The following is a 24,537-nucleotide window of genomic DNA, read 5'->3' on the forward strand; positions in this document are numbered from 1 at the left end:
TCTAACCCTTCAGATTTATGGCTGTGTCTGGAACACAAAGAATGTGGGGCACGTCTACCCCAATGGAGACTCACCAGGAATAAATGATGGTGAGCCCGATGGTGTTCTTGTCCCACTCTCTGTTTCTCCATGTCACTTCTCATTGCCTGCCCCTGAACCCATGCTCCACAGGGCTCTATCCTATTCCTACCACCCAAAGGCAGGGAGACATGCTTGCTTTCAGCCTTACATTTCTCCAGAGTTTGATTACATTTGGAGATAAATAAAACTAGTCAGACTCAAATACTTACCACAAAATATGGTAGAAACTAAAAAACGAACTAAATTCCAATTATAGCACAAAAGAAATGGATAAGATAAATTACTTTCATCTTTAATCAGAACAACACAAAAAGATAATATATAAGAATAAGAAAGAGACAATAAATCAGCTTATTGAGAGCTTATTGACTGGTCACATTGACAAAACAGAGAGTCAAATGTAGGATTATTGAAAATGTCCTTCTTTCTTTTCCATCAGAGTGTTTAAGACCTTGAAAGAGATCACGCACTTTTTTTTTTACTTTTTTTTTAATTAGATATTTTCTTTATTTACATTTCAAATGTTATCCCCTTTCCTGGTTTCCCCTCCAAAAATCTCCTATCCCCTCTCTGCTCACCAACCCACCTGGCATTCTCCTGTTTCCTGGCCCTGGCATTCCCCCATACTGGGCATAGCATCTTCACAGGACAAAAGGCGTCTCCTCCCATTGATGACCAACAAGGCCATCCTCTGCTACATATGCAGCTAGAGCCATGAGTCCCACCATGTGTTTCTTTGGTTGGTGGTTTAGTGCCAGGGAGCTCTAGGGGTACAAGATCATGTACTTTTAACTCAAAAAAAATAGAAGACTGTACTTCGTGAGCATTGCACTGTCGTCAGGCCCAACAAAGAAAACAAACAAATGTGATATTGACCTATCCTTAGAAATACCCAAGGCAGTTGTCTTTTCCTAAAAACCATTTACAGTGAATGATCTAATTGGCTCTCACTTTTCTAGATATTCCCGTCGACCATTAAACACAAAAGAAATACAAGTGCAGTGTTTACTATCAGTCTATGAAAAATACCTTTTCTCTGCATGAGGAAAACATTAACTCCAAATCAAAATAGCAAAGCAGCCATCTCTGGCTGAGGTCAACAGTTTCATCTGGCAAAGGAGTCTAAGTAAAGAGCTGGACGCAAAAGCGAGCCTCTGGATGCAGGTAACACACTGTTCAAACACGCATGACCATGAGAAAATGTCAGGCCCGTGAGAAAGCATGGTGACCACTCCACGGTTTTCAATCTTCGAATGATTCAGAATCTACCACCGATCACAAGAAATGCAGGTGTAGGTCTCATTGTTGCGTAAACTGCACTTCAAAAGCTCAATAAGCTGACATTTGGCTCCCTGTGAATGTGACCATTTAATAATCTGAGCTTATTGATGCTTTCTTATAAGTTTTGATATTGCTTGCGATGTCTTTTCTGTGTTGATTACCCTTTTCCTTGCTTATTTCTGCATAGGTATTTTTTTTTAGATAATGTATTTCTGTTAATGTGGCTGAGTAGTCAGCCAGTTCATCAAATGTACTTCCAACAAATACCAATCCCAATACCTCAGCACCTCGAAGTAATCCTACTACAGTTTCTTGCCGTACAAAATGCTTCAACAGTTGTTCTTAATATTTTTGTAATCACTGCTCTTATTAATCACCTTGCTTGTATTTTTAACCTCTCCAGGGTGGAGAACACACTGTTAGCATCTGCCTGGCCTAAGAAGCAGGAAACAATTGCATTTACAGAAAACGCTAACTTTTCTTTTAATGGCATTTGTAGAAAAAAAAAACAAAAACAAAAACAAAAAACGCTAACACGTTTCTTTCAAATAACAGGCAGCTTCCTAGCCCTTAGCTCTGTGCAGCAAAGCAATTTGCCAGAATACAGAGAAAGATAATGTTGGACAATTGCTGAAGGTGCTGTTCCTGAAGGATATTTCAGAGAGAGGCTAAGGGAAGGAGACGAGAAAGGTGAGGGGCAGGAATAAGAGATGGAGTAGATGTCAGGAGTGGGAGCAAGACTTAAAGGATGCACTTTTAAAAGTTGAAAGTTTGTTTTCAAGCATCTCTGGAAACTGGCCAAATCCCCACATAGCTGGTCACCACCTTTTTATGTTTTTTAAAAATGTAAAACAGAGAAGTCAGCCACTCTAAGTGATTCTAGCCAGTACCACAGTGAGGTGTACAGAACTGAGCACCAGGGGTCCAGGGCACAGAGCTCACTCTCCTAAAGCCACCCACCCTGGTCTCCAATTTGATCCTTGTGGTGCTACAGTTGACAGTTTAATGTCCACAGCCTGGTCACCTTATTTTAAAATCCTGTCTCTGCAGCTTCCTGCCCTTAGTTGGGTAAACTCGTTCAAGTGTCGTGAAATAAGGAACATGGAAGCACTCTACAGTTGTTAAACTCACTGTGAAGACCTCACTCGTCAGTTCTTGCTTGTAAACACTTAGGACAGCTCTCGGCTTACAGTAATTTCTCAAAAGCTGTTAGCCATTTCTACGCAATAATAGCAAATGGAAAATTTTTCTTTCCTAGTACTAGTAAGGACGCAAATTAAAATTCAATTTTCTTTTGCTAGAGTGTGTATTTTGACATCACAAAATGGCTAAATTTTAAAGGTTAAGCACTTAATATGCTTTTGGAATGAGAAAAGTATGACTCTTTCAAGCTAAATTATCAGTAGACACTAAACTGCATCAAGGATGCATGCTCCATCAGTGTCTCGGATCTAAAATAAAAACAGTGTAACAAGGTCAAAGAAACAACCTTAGCTCTAATGATAACTGCCAGATCATAACAATCCTTTATGATGAGAAAGAGTTCAGAAGTCAGCAGGATAAGGCTCCCTTTAGAATGTGTGCATCCCAGTTCTCTGAGCCTATGTCTGTGTGGCTCTGTATCCCTAGCACAACAAAGGAGCAGAACAGTCTCAATCAAACTAAGGATCTTATGTCAGAGCGTTATCCTGCCTTATTCAACAGACTCTGGTATACTCACAAGGGTCCTTCTAAGAAAGGGGCGTGTGAACAAAAAACCTAGGATAGCAAAAACTCTTCTCAAGGATAAAAGAACCTCTGGTGGAATCACCATGCCTGACCTAAAGCTCTACTACAGAGCAATTGTGATTAAAAACTGCATGGTACTGGTATAGCGACAGACAAGTAGACCAATGGAACAGAATTGAAGACCCAGAGATGAACCCACAAAAAAAAAAAACAAAAAAAGGAAAAGAAAGAAAGAAAGAAAGGGGCGTGTGACAGTCATAAAAAGACTCAATGAGACAAGGTTTCTTGAAATTAGATAAGGTAATGGAATGGATGACTCCTCTAGAATTCCGAGAAAGAATTTTGCCCAGGGAGATTTCTGACCTTGATAACTTTAAGATAACAGAGGTGTGCTGAACGCTACCAAGGGTGTGATCATGTGTTACAGCGGTAGTAAGGAACTACTACAGGCTGCTGAGTGCCTTTACTATAGACAGTGAGTTGACCTTCTAATAAGCCTATGAAATAAGCAAAAACTCCTCACAGAGTATTAGAAACCAACACAAGTGGATGATAGCTAACTTGCCCAAGAACAGGCATAGATATAATGTACACTCCTTACTCTGAAATACATTAGGTAGATAGATAGATAGATAGATAGATAGATAGATAGATAGATAGATAGATAGATAGATGATAGATAGATGATAGATAGATAGATAGATAGATAGATAGATGATAGATAGATAGATAGATAGATAGATAGATAGATAGATAGATAGATAGATAGATGATAGATAGATGATAGATAGATAGATAGATAGATAGATAGATAGATAGATAGATAGATAGATAGATAGATGGATAGAAATTAGCCTGTTTTTGTTATTGTTGTTGTTGATGATGATGATGATAATGATGATATTACATAGTAGTATCTAACCAATTCTGGCTGATAACAAAAGATAGTGAAGATTACAAACTCAACCTATAGAGGTTTATTTTGATGCAGCATCTTCCTTTGATGTTATAATTTTGTCTTTGTGTTTTTGGCAGTATGTAACACATTTACTTCACATTCTCCACATGTCAGGAACTGCATAGTTATCCTTTATTAGAACATATGACTTAGTAACATGTTTCTGCCATCAAGATGTGCATAGATTACATAATCAAAGCAAGCATGAAATCTAAACAAAAAAAATACAAACTGAATGCTTTAAGAATGATATGGATAGAATTGTCTGCTGGCTAAAACTGAGCAAAGTCATCATTCCCTTTGAGAAAGTCAGAAAGCATTTGTTAGGGGGAAACAGGCTTGGGAATCTTCAAGGAGGACTACAGATTCTCTAGACTGGAGCAAATTACTTTGGGGAAGAAGAGGGGTGGTGATAGGGAACAAGGCGTGTTCTAAACAGAACAGAAGTCAAGAAAAGCCCATGCAGCAAGTCCTGGAACATGGCTAGCACACAGGAAGCCAGAAGAGAGGCTGGAAGGCGGCAGGTGTCAGTCATAAAGGCCAGTGCATGCCAAAGGTTTGAAACACATCCTGTAGTGATGGTGAACGTTTACTGGGTCTTATGGGAACCATCCCTGTAGCTGTAAGGTGATGTTTAAATGGATCAAAATTACAGAGCAGAATGAGAAGCCATTGACACAATCTTAGTGAGAAAGTTAGGCTCTTTCTCAAGGCAAAAGCAGTGAAGACAGCCACAACTTCCAGAAGCGAAAACTCTACGTGCACAAGGGGGAAGGTTTGCGTATGCGGGACTCAGGAAACACCCATGTACATGGTAAGTCTGCTTGTCCCTCAGTGCTATTCACCAGATACTTCATTCTGTTCCATTCTAGTCAGAAACATGGAGCAATTGCAGTCTCTGGCCTCTTGGATACAGCCTTCCAACAAGTTAAAAGCCCCAAGCAAAACCAACAAGGGTTGCTTCTAGGCAGAGGCAGTTAATTGCCATGACAACCTCCAGACATTTTATGTCACTGCCACAAAGTTCAGAATGGTAGCTGCTCCATTAGTGCAGACCTGGGAAGACCTGAATGGTCTTCCCCACACACACTCCCCACAAATCAACTGCAGAGTGGGTGAGAAATTAGCCTGTGTTTGCTATTGTTGTTGTTGATGATGATGATGATAATGATGATATTACATAGTAGTATCTAGCCACTAACAAAAGATAGTGAAGATTACAAACTCAACCTATAGAGGTGTATTTTGATGGAGCTGTTTTGCATATATTTAGTATGAAATGCCTAGCAATATTTAAGGGCAAGGGCCAACCTTGCAATGTAAAGAGCTCTTGCAGAATGCATTGCCAAGCTCCCAACAAAATTCTCCCTTCATTGTGCTCCCATGCCACATCTGCTTGCACTTTAGGGAAGGCAGCCACATGGATTCACCCATTTCAAGACCCAGGAGAACACCCAGAATCAGCCCTGGCCTCCGCTGTGATTGCGGGTTGGATGTATAGATGATAAATGGAGTGATGGGACTGGATGCTGTTGCCAAGGAAGGGAAGAGTGTAAACTGAGAAAGGAGCTTAGGACAGATGCCTTGTCATTCACTGGACAAACAGAGAAACATGAGCATTAGGAAACTAAACACAGAGAGAAGACATAGGCTCTTCGTAACAAAGTCTGGTTCGAATAACTATCAGTTCCAGATACAACCTATTAGATAAAAAGACATTGGTAGCTGTGATAAGAAAGATGCAGTGTTCTAAGAAGAAAAGATAAAGATTTATTGCAGGGAGGAGAGGATGGATAGGCACTGGGATTTCTAAAGGATAACACTGGAGTGGGGTCTGGAACTGCATCCTGCATGTCAGGGTTCCCAGGAGGATTGCCGTTTGGTCTAAGAATCAGACTTTGAGCAAAAACTCTTTGATCATCATTTCAGGAAGCCTGAGGCATAGATCTAACCCCAGCCTGAGGACATTACAAAGACACGTGCTTGTGGTTGAAAACTCTCTGTTAATGAATCTGTACCAGAAAGCCTAAGCTATGAAAAGAATCTGAAGATTTATATAAGCAATAAGAAGTGAGGTCACGATAGATCACTGGGAACCTTTTCCTTTCTAGTCTAAATAAGAACCTGGAGAGTGTTTCACTTGAAAATAGTGCTCAAAACCCAACACTTTGAAACAAGAAGCTCAGAGTCGTCTAATTCCAACTAGTTTATTAAAAGCTAGAAGCTGTTAAGAACTTTTCTAAGAGAAAAACACATAGTTTTCACTTCCACTCTCTCAGACTCAACTAGGCGCTCGAGAGAAGGAACGCTACTTTTGAAGAACATTGTTTCTCCTGAGTTCAAGAGAATTGGGTAAGAAATATAAATCATATTTCCCGAGGTCTCTCTACCTCTTTGCTTTTTATTCTTCTTCATGTCAAAAGAAGTCTAATGAGTTATGGCCAGAGCTTTCATAGCACAAAGAAATCTAGAAAGATGACCTCAGACTTCTCTTTATAAGCCTATAGATAAAACAAGAATCATTAGCTTGAGATGGTGGTGTGTTTCAAGCTTGTGTATACAAGTCTTCAACAGCCTGAGAAAGAAAGATTCAGTAGCCCTCCAGTGAGGGCTGAAAACTGTTTAGACCAGTTTTACTGAAACAAAACTGTCATGAACAATAGCTTTAAAAGTCACTTCCAGCCAAACCCCATGACTATTAAGATTCCCTAGCACATACTCCACCCCTATCACCCCATTCTGAACAGAACACCAAACACAGCCATTCAAAGCCCCAGCCAAAGGGCTAGAGTGAGGTTTAGTGGCAAAGCATTGGTCTAACGCATGGTCTAACCATGCTCCAACCCTCAGCCCCACAGGAGTAAAAGGAGGGAAATGGTTATCAATCAAACATTAATACCAATGAAGAGCAGTGACAAGTCCCCACCTCAAGTCCTTCTAAGAGTTTTATAGCTTCAAATTTTGTGTTCCCGCATAACCTATTTTGATGTGATTTTTCAAAAAGCATTCAATTCTGTTCCTTTTCCATGTGGATACCCAGGTATCCTAACACCTCTGGTTTCAGAGACCATCCTGTTCTCACTGTGCATTCTGAGTTCCCTTGCTGGAGAGCAAGTGAGCACATATATGTAGGGGAAAGCAGCTGGGCCTGGGCCCAGTTCTGCCCGTGGGTCACCATGTCTGTTATAATGCTGGTGACCATGTAGTTTTGACGACTCTGCCTTTAAAATTCATTATGTTTTTAAGTCACCGAGTGTGATGGCCTTGAACTTTGTTCTTTCTCAAACTTGCTCTGCTGATGTAGATATCGGTTGAGGTCCCATATGAATTTTAGGGTTCGTTTTCCTACTGTAATTTGGCTAGCTACTGAATCAAAGCTACGAACTCCTTTGGGTAGCACAGTCTCCATAACAGGAATAAGCTATGGAGTCAGCGAACACAGGGCATCTTCCACTTACTTCTGTCTGTTCCAGTTGATTCCTTCAGAGGGCTATAGCTTTCCATGCTCATGGATTCTACCTCCTTCATCAAGTTTGTGTCTTATGATCTATTTGTATTAGGCATCAATATTGCACAAGAGCACAATCAATAAATGCAAAACTAGTCTATATCAAGAGAGAGGGGAGGGTATAGGGAACTTTCAGGATAGCATTTGAAATGAAAATAAAGTAAATATCTAATAAAATAAAAAAAATTTAAAAAGAGAGGTTTATGCACAGCAAAGAAAAAATAAGCAAACTAGAAAGATGATGGACTGTGTATCTGATAAAGGGTCAATGTCTAAAATACATAAGGAACTCATACAAGTCAGCAGCTAAAAAACAGTTCAAGTTCTAAAAATGAGCAACAAGTAGACTCTTCTCCAATGGCCACAACAATACTGGATGTTCAACAGTATTAATACTCAGAAAAACAAATAAACCCTCACTGAGATAGCACCTTCCTGGTGTCAGGATGACTGCTGTGTTGCTATTTCCTCTGGATTCAAATGTTCCCTCATGGATGTAAAGGGGGCTCTTGAGATAGAATATTATAAGACCCTCAAGGCTCCTCTCTGTGGTTATAGAGGCAGTAAACAGTTTCTGGAGAACGGGACTTCAGTAGGGCTGCCTACAAAATGTCCTTTAAACCTCAGGGATGCCTCTTTTAAGAGTCATCCACTACACTGGGAAGGGCTTTCTGCTGACACAACTGAGTTAGTCTCCATGCTACTGAAGGTAAGGCCAATAGCTCACTGGTTTTTTTGAAGGCTAACTCCAGTGGAAACATATCACTGGTCTGTAAACAGTGCCGTATTGGAGAGAAGTAAATAATTATTCACGTCTACCCAGGAAACATCACACAGTTTATCTGGCACCAAAACACAAGCAAAGAAAAAGAAAGAGAGAGAGAAGCAAAAATAGATTAGAGAGACTATATAAAACTAGGAAGGCTATAATAGTTACAACACGATGCCCAACAAGTACCAACATAACCAACGACAAGTGGAACAGTAGTATGGTCTCTGCTATGAGTTATAAGATACATAGATAAGGCTGAGCTATCTGAGGGTACAGAATCCCAGAGTGGCCATCCTCCTGCACTTAGAACGGCATGTTTCCTTGAATACAGTGTCCTGTGTGATTGGGATGATGCCCCTCAGGTGACCAATGGACTAGAGACTATATAACAACTCTCGAAAGTATCATTTATAGGACAAAATAGTAAACACATTAGAGTAACAAGAGTGTGGCTTCTCCACTGGATGACATGACATGCCACCGAGTCCCACCTGTCTCCCAGAAAAGAGCCCCGAGAGGAACAGCAGAGTGAAAAACACAGGGAGATGAGACCCTCCACAGCAGCCTCAATAGGAAGAATGAAATTTGGGAGGGGGATAGGATGGAGTTTGCCATTTATTGTGCCTGGTAAAGTTCAAGAGAGAGTACAAATGAGCTTTGTGCTAAAGGGATTCTTGGCATCCCAAAACTTGGAATTTTTGGTAAGATCTGAATGGTTGAGAAAGAGAAAGCAAGGAAAATGTGATAGCTATTGTCTTAGAAATGAAGGGGGAATCCATGATTCACTCTGTAAGTAGGTGGGGGCACGCCGATGGGCTAGCACAGGCAACCAGCATGGTCACAAAACTCTGCCTCCAAGTTAAATGAAGTAAGCAAGACTTTTAAAAGAAATCCAAGGAATCTTGACAGCCTATTCCTGAGGCTCTAGGGGACAGGTGCAGACAGATCAGTCTTAGTTCTGTGAAAGTGGAGAAATGAGTAATAAACTCACGTCTCCATGAGAAAAGACTGCACAGCTAGAGACAATACAGGGAAGTACAATGCCTGATGGGCTGGCTCAAACTAGCCATTAGGGATGCTGCAACTAGGTCCCCATGAACATCAGGGACTGAAAAACAATAGAAAAACAGATGCTAAGAGAAAATTAAGCATGAGAAAGGCACTGTTTAGCAGCAAGTTCACTGGGCTTAATAGATCCCTGCTCAGTGGAGAGTTGAGAAGGAAGTTAATTGAGCAACGACCTTGTGACTGTATGGGACTTTAATGCTTTGCTGTGCTCCACAATGAGACATGACCTTTATGCGGTAGGAAAGGTTCTGAAGGCTCTAAATGGTTAAACTGGAGGGGAGATGGGAGTCATAGATGCTGACGTACTTAGAAAGGGATAAGAAGGGGAGAAACAGATAATCAGCCTCAGGTGGATATGATAAAGCTGTGTCAAGCTGGAGTTCCCAGGGAGACAACTGACAACAAACAAACAAACAAACAAAATACAATGCTGTGCTGATGGGTAATGAAAGGTTTGATAGCCTACACAGAGATTCGCCGAAAACATACATGATAACACAAAATAAGTAAAAAGAAAAAAAAAGATTAAGTTTGTCTTCGGGGTGTACAGTTATTGCCTCCAAAAGCCACTGTGCACACTTCTGCCCTGCATGAGAATATACACGTGGTGGAGATCATGCCCAACCCAGGTTCTTTCCATAGCCAAGAGTAACTAATGGTGAGGCTATAGCCATGACCCCAAAGCAGAGCCTGTCAGAACCTAGCACTCTAGACCAGCACAGAACAGTGCCCATTGAAAGTGTGACATCTAACCAAGCTGAACTGCACAAAGTGTTGTTGCTGAGCCTGTTACAAAAGATGGAGAAGCATGGCAGTTCTTCAGTAGTGTCCATGATGAGGAAGCCAGAAAAGGGTGTCCAACTCTCTAGAGCTAGAGTTGCTGGTGTCATGGGCTGCCTAGTATGGATACTGGAACCAAACTCAAGTCCTGTGCAAGAGCATCCTGTGTTCTTAACAGCTGAGCTTCTCCAGCTCCACATTTAGTTATTTAAAAAAAAATGAATGTATGACTCAAAAATAGGTCTTAAACCTAAACATAGAAGTCATATGAACCTGATCATCATATTGCAAACTCAAAATTAACTTTAATTTCCTTCTAAGTACTTCATGGGCAGGAGGATATGCTGGCTGGGAGACTGTGGAATTAGGGATTTCAACGTTACTGTGATAATGGGTCATGGTACCGTCATTTCAGTTCTTAGAGTGAAAATGAGACAGATACATGTCAGTCAACAGCTGATTTACTGTAGTAAAGCTGTAGAAATAATTAGTCCAAGTAATTGCTGGTAAATAAGAAATTCTTTGACTTCATAATGAACTTTATCACTTCTAAAACCATTTGCACAGATATTTCATTTGATTTTTGAAATAAATTTGTGAAACAGAGATCTCTCGTCTCCCAGCAAAGATGAAGTATCATACACAAACTCATGCGGCCAAGAAAGGAAGGGCTACAACAGCAACCTCAGACCTCCCAGTGCCCTTCCTTCTGTCCATCCAGCCCAGCAGGACACTGTGATCACCAAGGAAGCAACATCCCAGATGTTGAATGATGAACTTTCTTACACTCCAGTTTCTTTCAGAACCCCACTTCTTTATTTTACATCCACACCTTGGACAACCCAAGCTTCTGAAAAGCTTTACCTTAGCAGCCCCTGTTAAGTGCTATGTGAGTCAGTGCATAACCTGCTGCCCAAACACACTGGGTACCAAATTCAGCTCTCCTCTTCAGAAGTCCATTTACCATGCTGGAATGAGCCAGGTAGGAATGGGAAAGGCTGGAGACAGACTGTACAACCTGGATCCTGGTTCCCTGAACAGTCCTTGTCAACACATGTGCAATGGCAAGAGTTGGGAAGGCTTGGAGTCATCCACCCCAACAATTAGAATGTCTCTAAAGTAAGCAAGGTTTAATGAGAGTTTAGCAGCAAAGATATAAAGTGGCTATGGTGCCCATTACAACAGCATGCATCTCAATCATAAAATACAAAATGGTTATGGGGCAAGATATTGCTTCACTAAGAAATCGTGCTGTGCAGAACATAGAAAATGCTTCTGAAGATGTGTCATGAGATTCCTCCTTTGGAAGTTTCCAGTGTCCAAGCAGGATGTAATTTAGGGGTGGATACAAATTAATAGACTCTGCAATGCTGCACATAAGCATGCAATATTCCAGTACTTACAGTACTGGAATAGTACCTACGAGATATGAAAGTGTTTGTACACAGAAGAACTTACACATGAATACACAGCAGGATAACAGAAATTGTGGAGGCCAAAAACTGAAAGTAACTCAAATGTTCTTCTACTGATCAATGGACAAACATTGTGTAATATCTATATAATGGGGTATTGTTCAGCCATCCAAAGGAATACTGTATTGATTCACATTCCAAAGGATCATTGTAGAAGAGTGGGCAAGAAAGATCACAAGAGCCAAAACTGGCTGCCGACTATAAGCCAACAGGGCGACTATACATATGAACTCACAGCACTTGTAGCAGCATGCACAAAACCTATGCAAGTTCAAGTCAGACCAAATCTCAGCACTGGGAGAGAAGGAGGCCACTGGCATAGAGCCCCAAGTATAGCTAAGGAGTTATTAGCAACTGACATTTGCTGTGAACGGGACAATGAGCTTTCTTTGAGATAAGAGTCCCCGGTAAGTCAGAGAAGCTTCAATGGAGAACCACTGATCTAAGAATATAGGGACAACACAAACTGGAGTTGAAGAAAAGAAAGGAAGAGACAAATTTAGATGGGTAGCAAAGGTGGGGTGGATCTGAGAGGAGTTGGGAGAGGTGTATAGGATTAAAATAGATTCTATAAAATTCCCCAAGAACTACCAAAAATGAAGTTAAAAACTAAACAACGTCGGGCACTGGTGGTGCATGCCTTTAATCCCAGCACTTGGAAGGCAGAGGCAGGTGTATTTCTGAGTTCGAGGCCAGCCTGATCTACAGAGTGTGTTCAAGGACAGCCAGGGCTACACAGAGAAACTCTGTCTCAAACAACAACAACAACAAAAACTAAACAACAACAAAAATACCAAATACCTGCTTCAGTAGCACCCTCTCCTGCCCTCTGTTCAGCTGTTACTAAGCATACAGGCTTATAACATGTGCCTAACTTTATATGAGCATGAGACCTTGAGACTGAAAGGACATGTTCTTCTGCATATGTGAGCCATTCATAATATGATGAGAAAGGGTGGTCAAACAGTGTGGGTGGGGTGAGCTAGGAAGCTCCTAGGAGACAATGTTCCCAGAGATGAGAATCTATGAATCTGGAACAAGACTCAAACACAGCAGCCACAGAGGGGGTCTGGAGGAAGGAGAGTGGGCAAGCCTATGGGGAGTTGATCTTGAAAGAACAGTGACAAGGCTCAGTGTTGTTGGCTGGCCTTAGCCGAAAGCTGGACATAGCGGATTACAGAGGGAACAGTGCCTGATACATCACTAGTCAACCTCCTAGACACAGCCTCTCTTCTGTCCACTCCCTGGCCACATATGTGTCTCCCCTCCCTCAACATCTGAGAAATTCTAAGTTCCCAGACCCCTTCATTGCTTCTCTAGCCTCCTCTTGACCATTTTTCTTTATCTAATCTCTGTCGGTGGTTTTTACTTAATATGTTTTCTCTTCAAATTTCACAAGCTCCTGCTTCTTCAGTGATGCCTGGACACTCCCTCATCTTTCAGGGTAGCCAGGCTCCGTCTCAGCATCCCTGCTGATGCCTCAGCCCCAGACATGGGGCAATGGGGTGGAAGCAAATTCCAAAGACAACCATAGAACAAATATCATTTGTAGTATTAATTTCTCTATATATTTTCCCAAAGAAGACATCATGTTGGAGTTCTTATATTCCTCTATTTCTTAACCAAAATTGAATTTATAAAATATATGTGCATATATATGTATACATATATATATGTATTTAGAATTGACAGTTCTAGTAAATATAAAATAAACATCATATATGATACTAAATACACACAAATCGTCAGTAAATTACATATATAATATATATAATATGCATATATGTCTATGTATATATATATGTGTGTGTGTGTGTGTATATATATATGTGTGTGTGTGTGTGTGTGTGTGTGTGTGTGTGTGTGTATGTGTGTGTGTGTGTACATTCTTTGATTCCAATGAACTCGGTTGACTCATGGCACCCCTAATCTACAAACTTTATCTTCCAATGAGCTTTGCTCTGCCAGCATCACACTGTTCTCCCAGAACATGTGGCCCCAAACAACCTGCCTACCCAAGCCAGAAAGCTATGAACTGGCCATGATTTCTTTTCCTCCCTTACCCTCAAATCCAACCCACCCTAATTTCTTCTTATTTTAATGTACCCAAGACCTTATTTCAAGCTTGTGTTCATCTTCATTTGGGTCAGAGCCAGAACCACAAGCCAGTCTCCCTTCCCTTACTTCTTTCTGCCAAGTCCAGTATCCAGCTCTACCATCGTCTGCAAATATAAACATGGTCACATTTCTTCTTCCTCAAAAAGATCTTCCAACTGTAACCCACTACCCATCACAATGAGTGTAACACATTCTCACAGCGAACAAGCACAGCCTTTCTTCTGTATTCATAGATCCAACTAAGCACAAATGGACATTATTGGGGCCGTGAAGAAATTTCATCTGCCCTGAACCTCTAGTCTCTATTTTCTTCTCATTATTCCTAAAGCAGTAAAGAACTACTATTACACTTGTGTTTTATTAGGAATCATATGTTACCTAAAGGTGATCTTAAGTCACCAAAGGATGCACACATAAGGTTTACAAATACTCCATCTTTTCACAGAAGGGATGTAAACTACAATGGGTTTTGGTATCTTAGAACAAGTCCTCTGTGGATAGCAAGATATCACATAGAAGTATTACTTTCCAATAAACATCACATATGATCCTAAATGCACACAAATAGACAGACTTTTATATTCACTAGAACTCTCAAGTCTATATTCATGACTTTCCTAAGCCAATTTTTCAAACAACAATGAGCTGCTTTGGTGAAATTCCAATTTTTACATCTTTAGTGATGGAATCTGATCATCACTATCTTGCGGTTTGTTTCCTGTTTCATTTGATCACATGCATCTATAGGAGCCTGAGTTACAACATGAGTGGGCAGCAATTGTAACAGGCTGCCTGTTTTCCTGCGAGAGTGCTCTTCTAGCTTAGTCTGTTGTTCATTAAACTGAGTTGGTAGCATGTAAGCAAATTAATGCTTAGTACATATCACTTCATTGCTGATGATGCTATCATGTACTTAATTACTGGTGCTGTAATGTACTTATAGACAGGAGCCTAGCATGGCAGCTCTCTGAGAGGCCCAACAAGCAGATGACTGAGACAGAAGCAGAGACTTAGACCCAACCAATGGTCTGAAGTTGGGGACTCCTGTGGTTGAATTAGGGAAAGGCTGGAAGAAGCTGAGGAGGAGGGCAAGCCCAAGCAGTCTCGACAAACCTGGACCCTGAGATCTCTCAGACACCGACCAGGCAGCATACACTAGCTGGTCAGCACCCCACACACACACATACACATATACAGCAGAGGACTGCCTGATTTGTATATGAGAGAAAATGCACCTAACCCTTGAGAGACTTGAGGTCCCACGGAACATGGAGGCCTGGTAGGGTGTGGGGGACTGTGGGGGTGTGAGGACATCCTCTTGGAGATGCTGGAGGAGGAATGGGATGAGGAATTGTCAGAGGGTGGTCCAGGAGAGGGATAACGACTGGATTGTGAAAAACTATTAAAGATTAAAAAAATGAAGAAGAAGCAGAACATGACCCACCCACAAAGGACAGCAGGATGGCCAGCAGCACGATGAGGGCGCAGATGCAGGGGATGAGCACCAGCAGGAGGAAGCGCAGCAAGTTAGCAGTCACCAGCTTCTGAGGGCAGCCCTCGCCCACACTCCTGTCTGCTCTCAAGACCTGATGGGAGAGAGAGAAATGAAACACGGTTTGAATATCACACAGAAGCTCTGTGGCTGGTATGAAATTTTATATTACAGCTGTCCTTTCAGGGGAGCACTGTTGCTAAGAAGTTTGACATTGTGGACTTGAGGGCATGAAATAAAGTAGTCAAAAAAATGTAATCTACAAAGCAAGTGAATAACTGCATATATAAACAAATCCTCCTCTTCCCCCTCCTCCTCCCCCCCTCTATTTCACTTTCTCCTCTTCCTCCTCGCACTTTTCCTCTTCTCCCTCCTCCTCTTCCCCCCCTGTAAGGCAACCACTCTACCAACCTTCCTTCTCATTTTTTTGCTATAGACTCTGAATTTTTTTCATTAGATAAACTTTTAATGATATTTTAACTTGTTTTTTCCTAAGATGCATTTATCAGATTAGCAGTATTCCAAATGCTATGAATTGTCATGTCAAGAACTCCCCCTGTGCCAGATGTAAACAACTCAGAGTTGTTTGACACAGTGGTCAAATCCTGGTGAGTAGCTGTAGACAGGACACTAACTAGACTTCATTCCTCTTTGTCTCAATCCCAATCCATGTCTGCACGCACACGTGCGCACGCACACATGCGTGCACACACAAACACACACACACACAGAGAGAGAGAGAGAGAGAGAGAGAGAGAGAGAGAGAGAGAGCGCTTTTAGGCAGTAACAGTTCTATAAGGTTAAGTATTGCTGACCACATATCTACTAACAAGTACAACAGGGGAGGACTGTCATGGGTGCCAGTGACACAGAGCCACTCAGAGGGCGTGCCCTGATGCTCACCGTTCTCCCACAGTCTAACCATGAGAGGGTGCGAGAGACCACAGTGACGGCTCAAATGTTCCTGTCAGCAAATGCTTTACATTGTGCAAAGTTCAAACTCCTGTCTGGGAATTTGTTTACTACAAATGGCTAGATGAAGGCAGGGTTTTTCTCAGCAGAAGCCTGAGATGCTATGAAAAGTGTTTCAAGTTATGACAGGCCCTAGTACCCAGGGCAAACCTAGCTCCTGATTCTTGAACCCCAGTCTTCTTCTACTGACAGCTTTGGCACATGTCTGTTAACCTCTGTGATCTTTTGGAATACCACCCTTTAGTACTGAACTTTCTTTCTTGTTATAGTGTGCAGATTCTGTTCTGGATGGTAAGCAGTCTAAACCTAAAATTAATTTGCTTCTCTTTTGCTACTTCCAAACTAATTTTTCCTGCTTTCTGTATGTTCACAGAAACTCAACTATTCTAACAACCCGAATACCAACCAGTTCTCCTTATGAACCTGCCACACATGGCCAGTTCTCTTTCTCTGTAATAAATAAAGTAACTGTCAATAAAAGAATGGGTCTGCATAAAGCCTTTTGATTATCCAGACTGCTCCAACAGAATGGTCCTGTTGTATTGTTACAACATCCTGGCTCGCCCATCGTCATTTCTATGACATGCAAAGGAAATGAACTGGCAAATCTGATAGAGTCTTCTGAGGCACACACCAAAAGTGCTCGCCACAGAATGCAATGGTGTCTTCAGTAACCTTAAGAATTCTCCATAAAAGGCACTGTTTGAAAGGACATGTGATGCTAGCTTGAGAAGGGCTTCATTTATTAGGCTTCTGTGTCTACTAACACATTTCCACTGAGCCTGGTATAAGACAGCAGCCAAGGTGAGTTCATTTAATCAGTCTACAGTTGGCTCTCAGACAGATAGGGTGGTGGCATAGTAAAATAGGTCTGTGGCAGCACCTTGATCACAGCTCTGTCATTGGACAGGAGGACACCCATCAGGCTTGCAGGCAACAGTCCTGTTTATCTGATGGAACTGAAGGCCAACAGAGACAGTAACAGGATCAATTAACTCAATTAAGTCTTGAATATCCACAATAAGTCTAACAATGACTTCAAACCAGTGATCTCCCCAAAGCTCATACCTTGTAGAAGATACACTGCCATGGAAACTTGGGGATAGGAATATGGTTTCCCGAGGAAGGACTACAAAGAGGGTATGCTTCAACCAGCATAATTCTAAGAAAAGTAACCCTTAAAAAAGTATGTTTGAGGGGAAAATATAGCCAGAGAAGTAAAGGGTCATCAACTGCTTCTAACTCCTCCCCTGCAATGACAGAAACCATCTCTTTAGTAAGATGGCCATGGAACTATTTTAGGGATAAGTGTTTCAGGTTATCTACAGTGGCTCCTTGCTGTCCAGAATGCTGTAGCCAAGCACAGAAAAACACATTCAATACTCACAAGAAAAGGGTCAGAAACAAAGAGTTCTAAAATCCCATAGAAATGCATATCCATAAGTGCATAGCCTTCAGAAACTATACTCCCGATTAGTCTATATACTCTTACCAATGGCTAGGGAACAAATTCCTTTACCTTCTTTTCTTTTTTAGGTAAGAGAATGAAAAACTCGGTGCTTCCGAGCAGTCTTCTCAGTCACATGGTTTTCTGCGCACACTTTTGACTCCTGAACACTGTGCCTAGAAATGCTTGGACAGTTACAGGTCTGTGAGGCTCTTCTCAACACCATGCAATGTAGACCTGTATTAGTCAGGGTTCTCTAGAGGGATAGAACTGATAGAGCATAGACATCTGATGTAGTGACTCCAAAGCTGGCTGTTTACAAATGGAAGGACCAAGAATCCAGTGCTGATTTGGCCCACGAGGCTGGATATCTCATCTGGTCTTCAGTATATGCCAAAATCCCAAAGAAGCGGGCACTGATGCCAGTAAGAGAATAAACTTGCCAGTAGGCAAAGAGCAAAAGTCTTCCTTCCTCCATGCCTTTGATATAGGCTACCAGCAGAAGGTGTGGCCCATATTGATTGTGGCTCTTTCTACCTCAAAAGATCCAGATGAGAGGTGAGTCTTCCCACTACAAATGACTTAAGGAAAAATCTCTTATAGGTATACCCAGCCCCTTAGGTTTTAGTTAATTCCAGATGTGGTCAATCTTGACATCCAAGAATAGCCATCGCAGCAACTTTTGGGCAACTGTTAAGATGACTCTAAGCTTTCAGGAGGCTCTGAGCAGCATCCTCTCAGGTGACATTCTTCTTCCAGAATGGAACCTCCTCATCTACCAGAGGTGAACCTCCTTGAGGCTATGTGATGAGCTCAGGCAGGCATCTAGTCAGAACTAGACATATATATTATAAAGCAATCCATTCCGATATTTTTCTTATCTCGTGGTGGGGAACTTGCTTCTCATGTCTTAAGAACAACATCCATGTAAAAAGCTGTCATGTTTGCTTTTGTACCACATAATGATAGACTCTCCTTACCAGGAGTATTTTCTGAGGTCAGATTATTTCCACTGTGGCCCGACTCCTCCCTGTCTTCTATATTTCTAATTCTGCCCTGTTTGATCAACTTTGTCATAGCCATTCTCTGAGTTTTGGGACCTCCTATCCAGTGAGCCCTCGAATCTTCTTCCAGTTTCTCCACTCTCCATTTTCCATGTGCCCATATATCTGCCTTAGAGTATTTGAACCGCTATTGTAAGACCCTCTCTGGTCCTCTGAACTTCCTTGTCCCTCTGGGTCTCCCCTCACTGCCATGGTTAGATTTTCTGTCTGTGGGGCATTTTATTGTTGTTGGTCTTTGTTGTGGTGGTCATTGCTGTCTGTCATTGTTGCTAATTGACAGAGAAAGACCCAGCCCAGTGGAGAAAGTCTGAGCAAGTGGTCCAAGGAAGCATAAGAAAGCAAGCTGATGCATATTAAAAAAAAATCCTCTCAAGTTTCTATTGGCCACAGTCTTTATCACAGTAAACTAAACTAACGCCTGTTTTTGAAAGCCAACACCAGAAGAACATAACAATGTCTCTGTCTCTGTCTCTGTCTCTGTCTCTGTCTCTGCTCTGTCTCTCTCAACTGTCTGCTGTGACTCATCCGACAGAACTACTTGACTGGTGAGTTTAAAACTTCCTTCTCAAACTCTTCTGCTCTGATGTTCCAAAGAGAACCCACTACAACTTCCATTTTACAGAAAAGGTAAGACCATTGCATGGAGCTTACCCCACTGACCTAAATCTAAACCTATAGACCTGTTTGTTTCTGCACCCTCGTTCTCTTATCACAGAGAAGTTGTCCCTCCATCTTGGACTGGCCCCTCTACCTCTGCTCCAAATCCTGCCACCTTCATTGAGAAATCTTACATTCACCATTTTAATCCTTTCTCTTCCCTCCCCATCTCTCTCTCCTCCCTCCATTCCCTCCTTTTCTCCTTCCTCCATCACTGCATCCTCCATTGCCAGTTTTTTACCAAACCTAAAAGCTTAGTTAATCATTGCTAGGGAAATGGCAAGCACAATGACCTGAGTTCAGATTCCCCAAACCCCTGGGAACTGCTGGGTGGGTTTGATAGCTTGCTTATAATTCCAGACTTGGAAGACAGAGACAGGGGATGCCTACAGTAAGTAGGTGAGTACGATTAGCTGTATTGGCAAGCTCTGGGTTTCACTTGAGAGATCTTGCCTCAATGAAGAAGGTCGAAAGCATGGGACAGTGATTCTTGATATCAACCTGCACAAACACACACACACACACACGTGAAAAATGAGGGGATGGGGAGCACACTTCAGTCTCTGCTCACTTTATTAATCCTCAAGCCTATAGCCACTCCAGCCACTCAAATAATTTAATAAATTAAATAAATGAGTAAGTTAAATCACTCAAACAAAATTATTCTACAGTTATGCAAATGACTTCTTTCAAAATGATGCATCCCTGGAGATTCCCCCATGGACTCTGTTTCTGAATCATTCAAAGCCTCTGCAGTGGGAACTATATTGACAGATGTTCAACCAGAGAATTATAATGTTAAGTAAGATATGGATCTTTGTATAGAAAGCATCCTAAAGTTAACAAACTCAGTTTCCTAGGTCCAGAAGTGAAAGCCCACACTCAGACCTCTTTATTACAAACCTAGGAATCAAATAAAAAACTGTGTTGTAGAAAGTAAAGTGTAGTGCATCTACTATAGACAAAATCACAAGCATGGTCATGCTGAGATACAACTGACCCTGTGACTCTACCAACCCCCAGATCAGAGGTCCCAAGGCATTTCTACTTCCTGGCATCTTAAATTTCTTCTTCTTCTTCTTCTTCTTCTTCTTCTTCTTCTTCTTCTTCTTCTTCTTCTTCTTCTTCTTCTTCTTCTTCTTCTTCTTCTTCTTCCTCTTCCTCTTCCTCTTCCTCTTCCTCTTCCTCTTCCTCTTCTTCTTCTTCTTCTTCTTCTTCTTCTTCTTCCTCTTCTTCTTCTTCTTCTTCCTCTTCTTCTTCTTCTCTTCTTCTTCTTCCTCCTCCTCCTCCTCCTTCTTCTTCTCTTCTTCTTCTTTTCTTCTTCTTCTTCTTCTTCTTCTTCTTCTTCTTCTTCTTCTTCTTCTTCTTCTTCTTCTTCTTCTTTTCTTCTCCTCCTCCTCCTCCTCCTCCTCCTCCTTCTTCTTCTTCTTCTTCTTCTCCCTCTTCTTCTTCTTCTTCTTCCTCCTCCTCCTCCTCCTCCTCCTTCTCTTCTCATAGTGGTCATAGGTCAAAAAGAAATGCCTAACAGTGCTCATGATTTTATAAGCTTTCACATCCTAAAAACTTAGCTGTCATCCAAAGGAATACTACTTTTGTATTGAAACAAGCATCCTCACCCCCTTCTCAAATAACAATTGCACACTCAATGGGTTCTATTCAGTAGAAAAGTAACTAAGACAGTAGGAAATGTAAAAGTAGCAAGGGGAGCCCTGGAGAGATGGAGCCACAGTGAAGAGCAGAGCATGTACTGTTCTCCCAGGGCACCTTTCTGCCTCCATCTCCCACACCGGGTGGCTCACAACCACCTGTACCTTCAGTTCTGGGAAATTCAATACTTATGGCTTCCTCAAGCACCTGCATTTATGTACAAATGCTCCATATCCCCATCCATGGATGTAATTAAAATAAGAAATATTTTAAAAAGAGACGGGCGATTCAAGTTCATATTTAGCAAATCAACAACCTAATTTAAAGAAGCAAACATTCTCAGATCATTCCAAGGTGTCACAAAGCAAATGTCACCCTTAGCCTCTAATCAGTTGTTAGAAAATAGTATTCACCTTCAGGTACCATCTACAGAGAAACAGGTTAAGCTCTGTCTTAGGCTACAGCATCATATGTGCAGATATTCCAATTATGCTGTCTCATATGTGATTTGATTATATAGGCACCAGACATTAAGTAGCCTTGTAAACCATTTCAGTCACCAGGTTCTGTGTGATACGCATGTTACTTCTGCCAGCAAAATGTGTCTCTGTACCTCAGGTGACTCTATACCAAAATCACTGGATCCATAAGCCCATTATGGAATTACACAGACAGAACATCAGTCCAAGAGTCTGAGAGTTTGGAGTGTCCAGCTGTTCCTTGCTAGAAGGTTACCCTGATTCTGATAGCCATCCGGTAGATTAGTTAAAAGTATGTATTGCTTCAAAGGTTATTATAACACCTAACTAACTTTTTAAGAAAGTGTTCTTAAAACACAATGAGAAAGTGACCTTGTCTTTAAAATTATGGCAGAATAAAATGACTTCACTGCAGAAGACTGGATTACAATATTCAATCACGGTTTCAAAGTCATCTAAAATCAAGGCCACTTTCGGTTGAGAGAAACTTAGTCTTGTGGTTCCTGAGGTAGGGAAATGAAGAGATACAATTGTATTTGCGCTCTGCTGGTTTACCAAAGTAGGTAACAGGCTCCAAGGACAGTAAATCACTCCTACTCCTGAGGCCTCCATGGGACACAGATGCTCATGGAGACACTGTGGGGATAGCATCACAGATCAACATCCATAGGCTCAATGGTGCAAATCCTGGGCTCCCACTGGACTCTCAGGCTGGAACAGCCCCAACACCAGCTCCAACTGTGCTTTGACGTTTTTTTTTCAGTACTAGATAGGGATGGAGTCTCTTCAGTCCATCTCCACTCAGTGTGCAGCAAGCTTCAACAGTTGCTATCCCAAACTTAAAATGAATAGTTGTCAGTGTTAGCTGCATACACCATATTGTTCTCAATCAGCCATGAAAGTGTCCCTCGCATGAATTAAAAGTAGATTTGCTGAATAAGAGATCAATAATGTAGGTACTGCTCAAACCAACCATCTGTCAACTTTCCATATTCTCTTCTGCTGGACCAGTAAGCAAAATGCTCCCAAGTCATCCATCAGTGAATTTCTCTAGACCCAAGTGTCTTTTGTTGTGATGTTTGTTTTGAATGTCCCGAGAGGCACAGGGAATGAGCATCTGGTTTTCAGTAAGTCTTTTCATCCCATTTTCTGGCATTTAATTGAAACATATGAGGTTCAAACAACTCAGTGCCCTCTCTCAAAATGAAATTACTGAGTTCACACCAGAACACATGGTTCTTCAAGCCAACCCTGCCCACAACTTCTCCTTTGAAAACTACAATAGCACCAGACAGTCCTCTCCCAAGACACATATTCACACATCCAAAAATGGATGTTCAAGCTCAACGCTATGTAACACAATGTTTACTCTGTCCAGGAGACGAGATAATAATTATCCGATAATGCAGACAGTCTGTCACATCTGTGTCCCTGTATTCAAGGTGGCATTGCTCAGCTCAAGTCTGAGCTATGAGAAAACAGATTGGAATGTTTCAGAGGCGACTTATATAATTGACTCGATCACTGGAAGTTTAGGTGGCCTTATAAAGCCATCCATTTACCCTAACCATATGCTTATATCTGCACATTAGAAACCAAAAATTAAATGCCTTGATACCACCACAAATGTGCAAAAAGTTCAATGAAATTGGTGAAGAAAACAAAAGAGGTTTTTTTTTCTTCTTTGTACGAGTTCATGAAGTTTGGAGACCTGATTTCTCCATGGCTCGAGCAGCTGGAAAGGAATCCGCAAGGCTCATTTCCCTGGAGAAAAGTCATCATCTGAACTCTTCAGAAACAACATCATCCTCATGCCCTTTTGTCTTCAGAGCAAGATAGGAGGATTATATTCCTACAATAGTCGCAAACATACAAAAGACCCTTCCCCCTTATCCTGAGAAGGAGGAGGAGGAAAAAGGTGAGGAGGAGGAAGAGGAGAAAGAGGAGGAAGAGGAGGAGGGATAAAACCACACCCTCCCTAGTCCTTCCTCAAGTTGTCTTTGCCCTCAATCTCAAATATTTCAATACTGTCATTTCATGGGAAACACAGCCTAAAGGTAATGAAATTTTTCCTTGAAGACAGATACAATATCAGAACTCTTTTTTTTCTTCACACTTTGGAGAGTTTTAAAGATCTGTTTCTTTATTTCTGTCTGTCTGTATTTATTTATTTATTTATTTTGTATGTGATTTGTTAAAACAATGGAGGTGAAGAAATAAAAGAAACGTCAGACTATCCATTCCTTGGGAAATTAAATATTTGTCTTTTACTGATTAAAAAAAATGCTTTAAATCTTGCATCCTGATTATGTTAAAGAAGCTTATATTGTGAAAGGAAGCAATCTCTTTTTCAGATAACCAAATGGCCGCTGAGGAATTTGTTCAAGCTGGAGAGATTTAATTGACTCACACATTCTCTGTCACTAGATTCCCTGTGACTTACAGATGGGAAGAGATTGGCAATAGGGATAGACATCTAAAATATTGAATTTGTACAGCTGAAAACAATCAAGGAGAGCATACTCTACCGAATGGATTTTATGCTCCAGGACAACCCATCTCGGGCATTTGATGCAGAGCAAAGCATAAACAGATGTGGAGTGGTTAACCTCCGACCCCACCTGCTGAAAGGGACCCTGCTGTGCAAAAGCACTAGGAGGGATGGCATGTGTTAGATAAAGAGGCTGTTTCTTTCTGAATGCCTAGAGCAGAGGATGAATTCCAAACTTAATATGCATTGTGTCTTTTGCCATCTATCACGAATATTCTAGTAAAGCAAAAAATTGTGTTGAGAGCCTCATAAGAAAACATACCTATATTACATGTTGGTATTTATTTGATTTGTTACAGGAATGATTATTCCTAGGCTTTTTTGTACATGTGTGATCAAGACACACAAGGATGAGGAAGACATAGTCCCTGACTCTCAGGCACTTACTTCATAGCCTCCCTCTAAAGAGATAATGTCACCACTCCAGGAAGGCATCCATACCCAGGGACAAAGTGACAC

At 41.4% G+C, this 24,537-nt stretch overlaps 1 protein-coding gene across 2 annotated transcripts in view; it reads right to left on the reverse strand.

The window, feature by feature from the left end:
* Corin (corin, serine peptidase) overlaps window positions 1-24,537 on the reverse strand; it is a 214,384-nt gene that overhangs the window by 165,163 nt on the left and 24,684 nt on the right. For both annotated transcript variants that reach the window (XM_029477597.2, XM_021163653.3), the window contains one exon: window positions 15,214-15,355. In XM_029477597.2, coding sequence (XP_029333457.1) covers window positions 15,214-15,355 — 142 coding nt within the window. The remainder of the gene's footprint in view (window positions 1-15,213; window positions 15,356-24,537) is intronic.

The sequence above is a fragment of the Mus caroli genome, unplaced genomic scaffold (assembly GCF_978045245.1).
Source record: "Mus caroli unplaced genomic scaffold, Mus_caroli_1 scaffold_4, whole genome shotgun sequence".
NCBI classification, from domain to species: domain Eukaryota; kingdom Metazoa; phylum Chordata; class Mammalia; order Rodentia; family Muridae; genus Mus; species Mus caroli.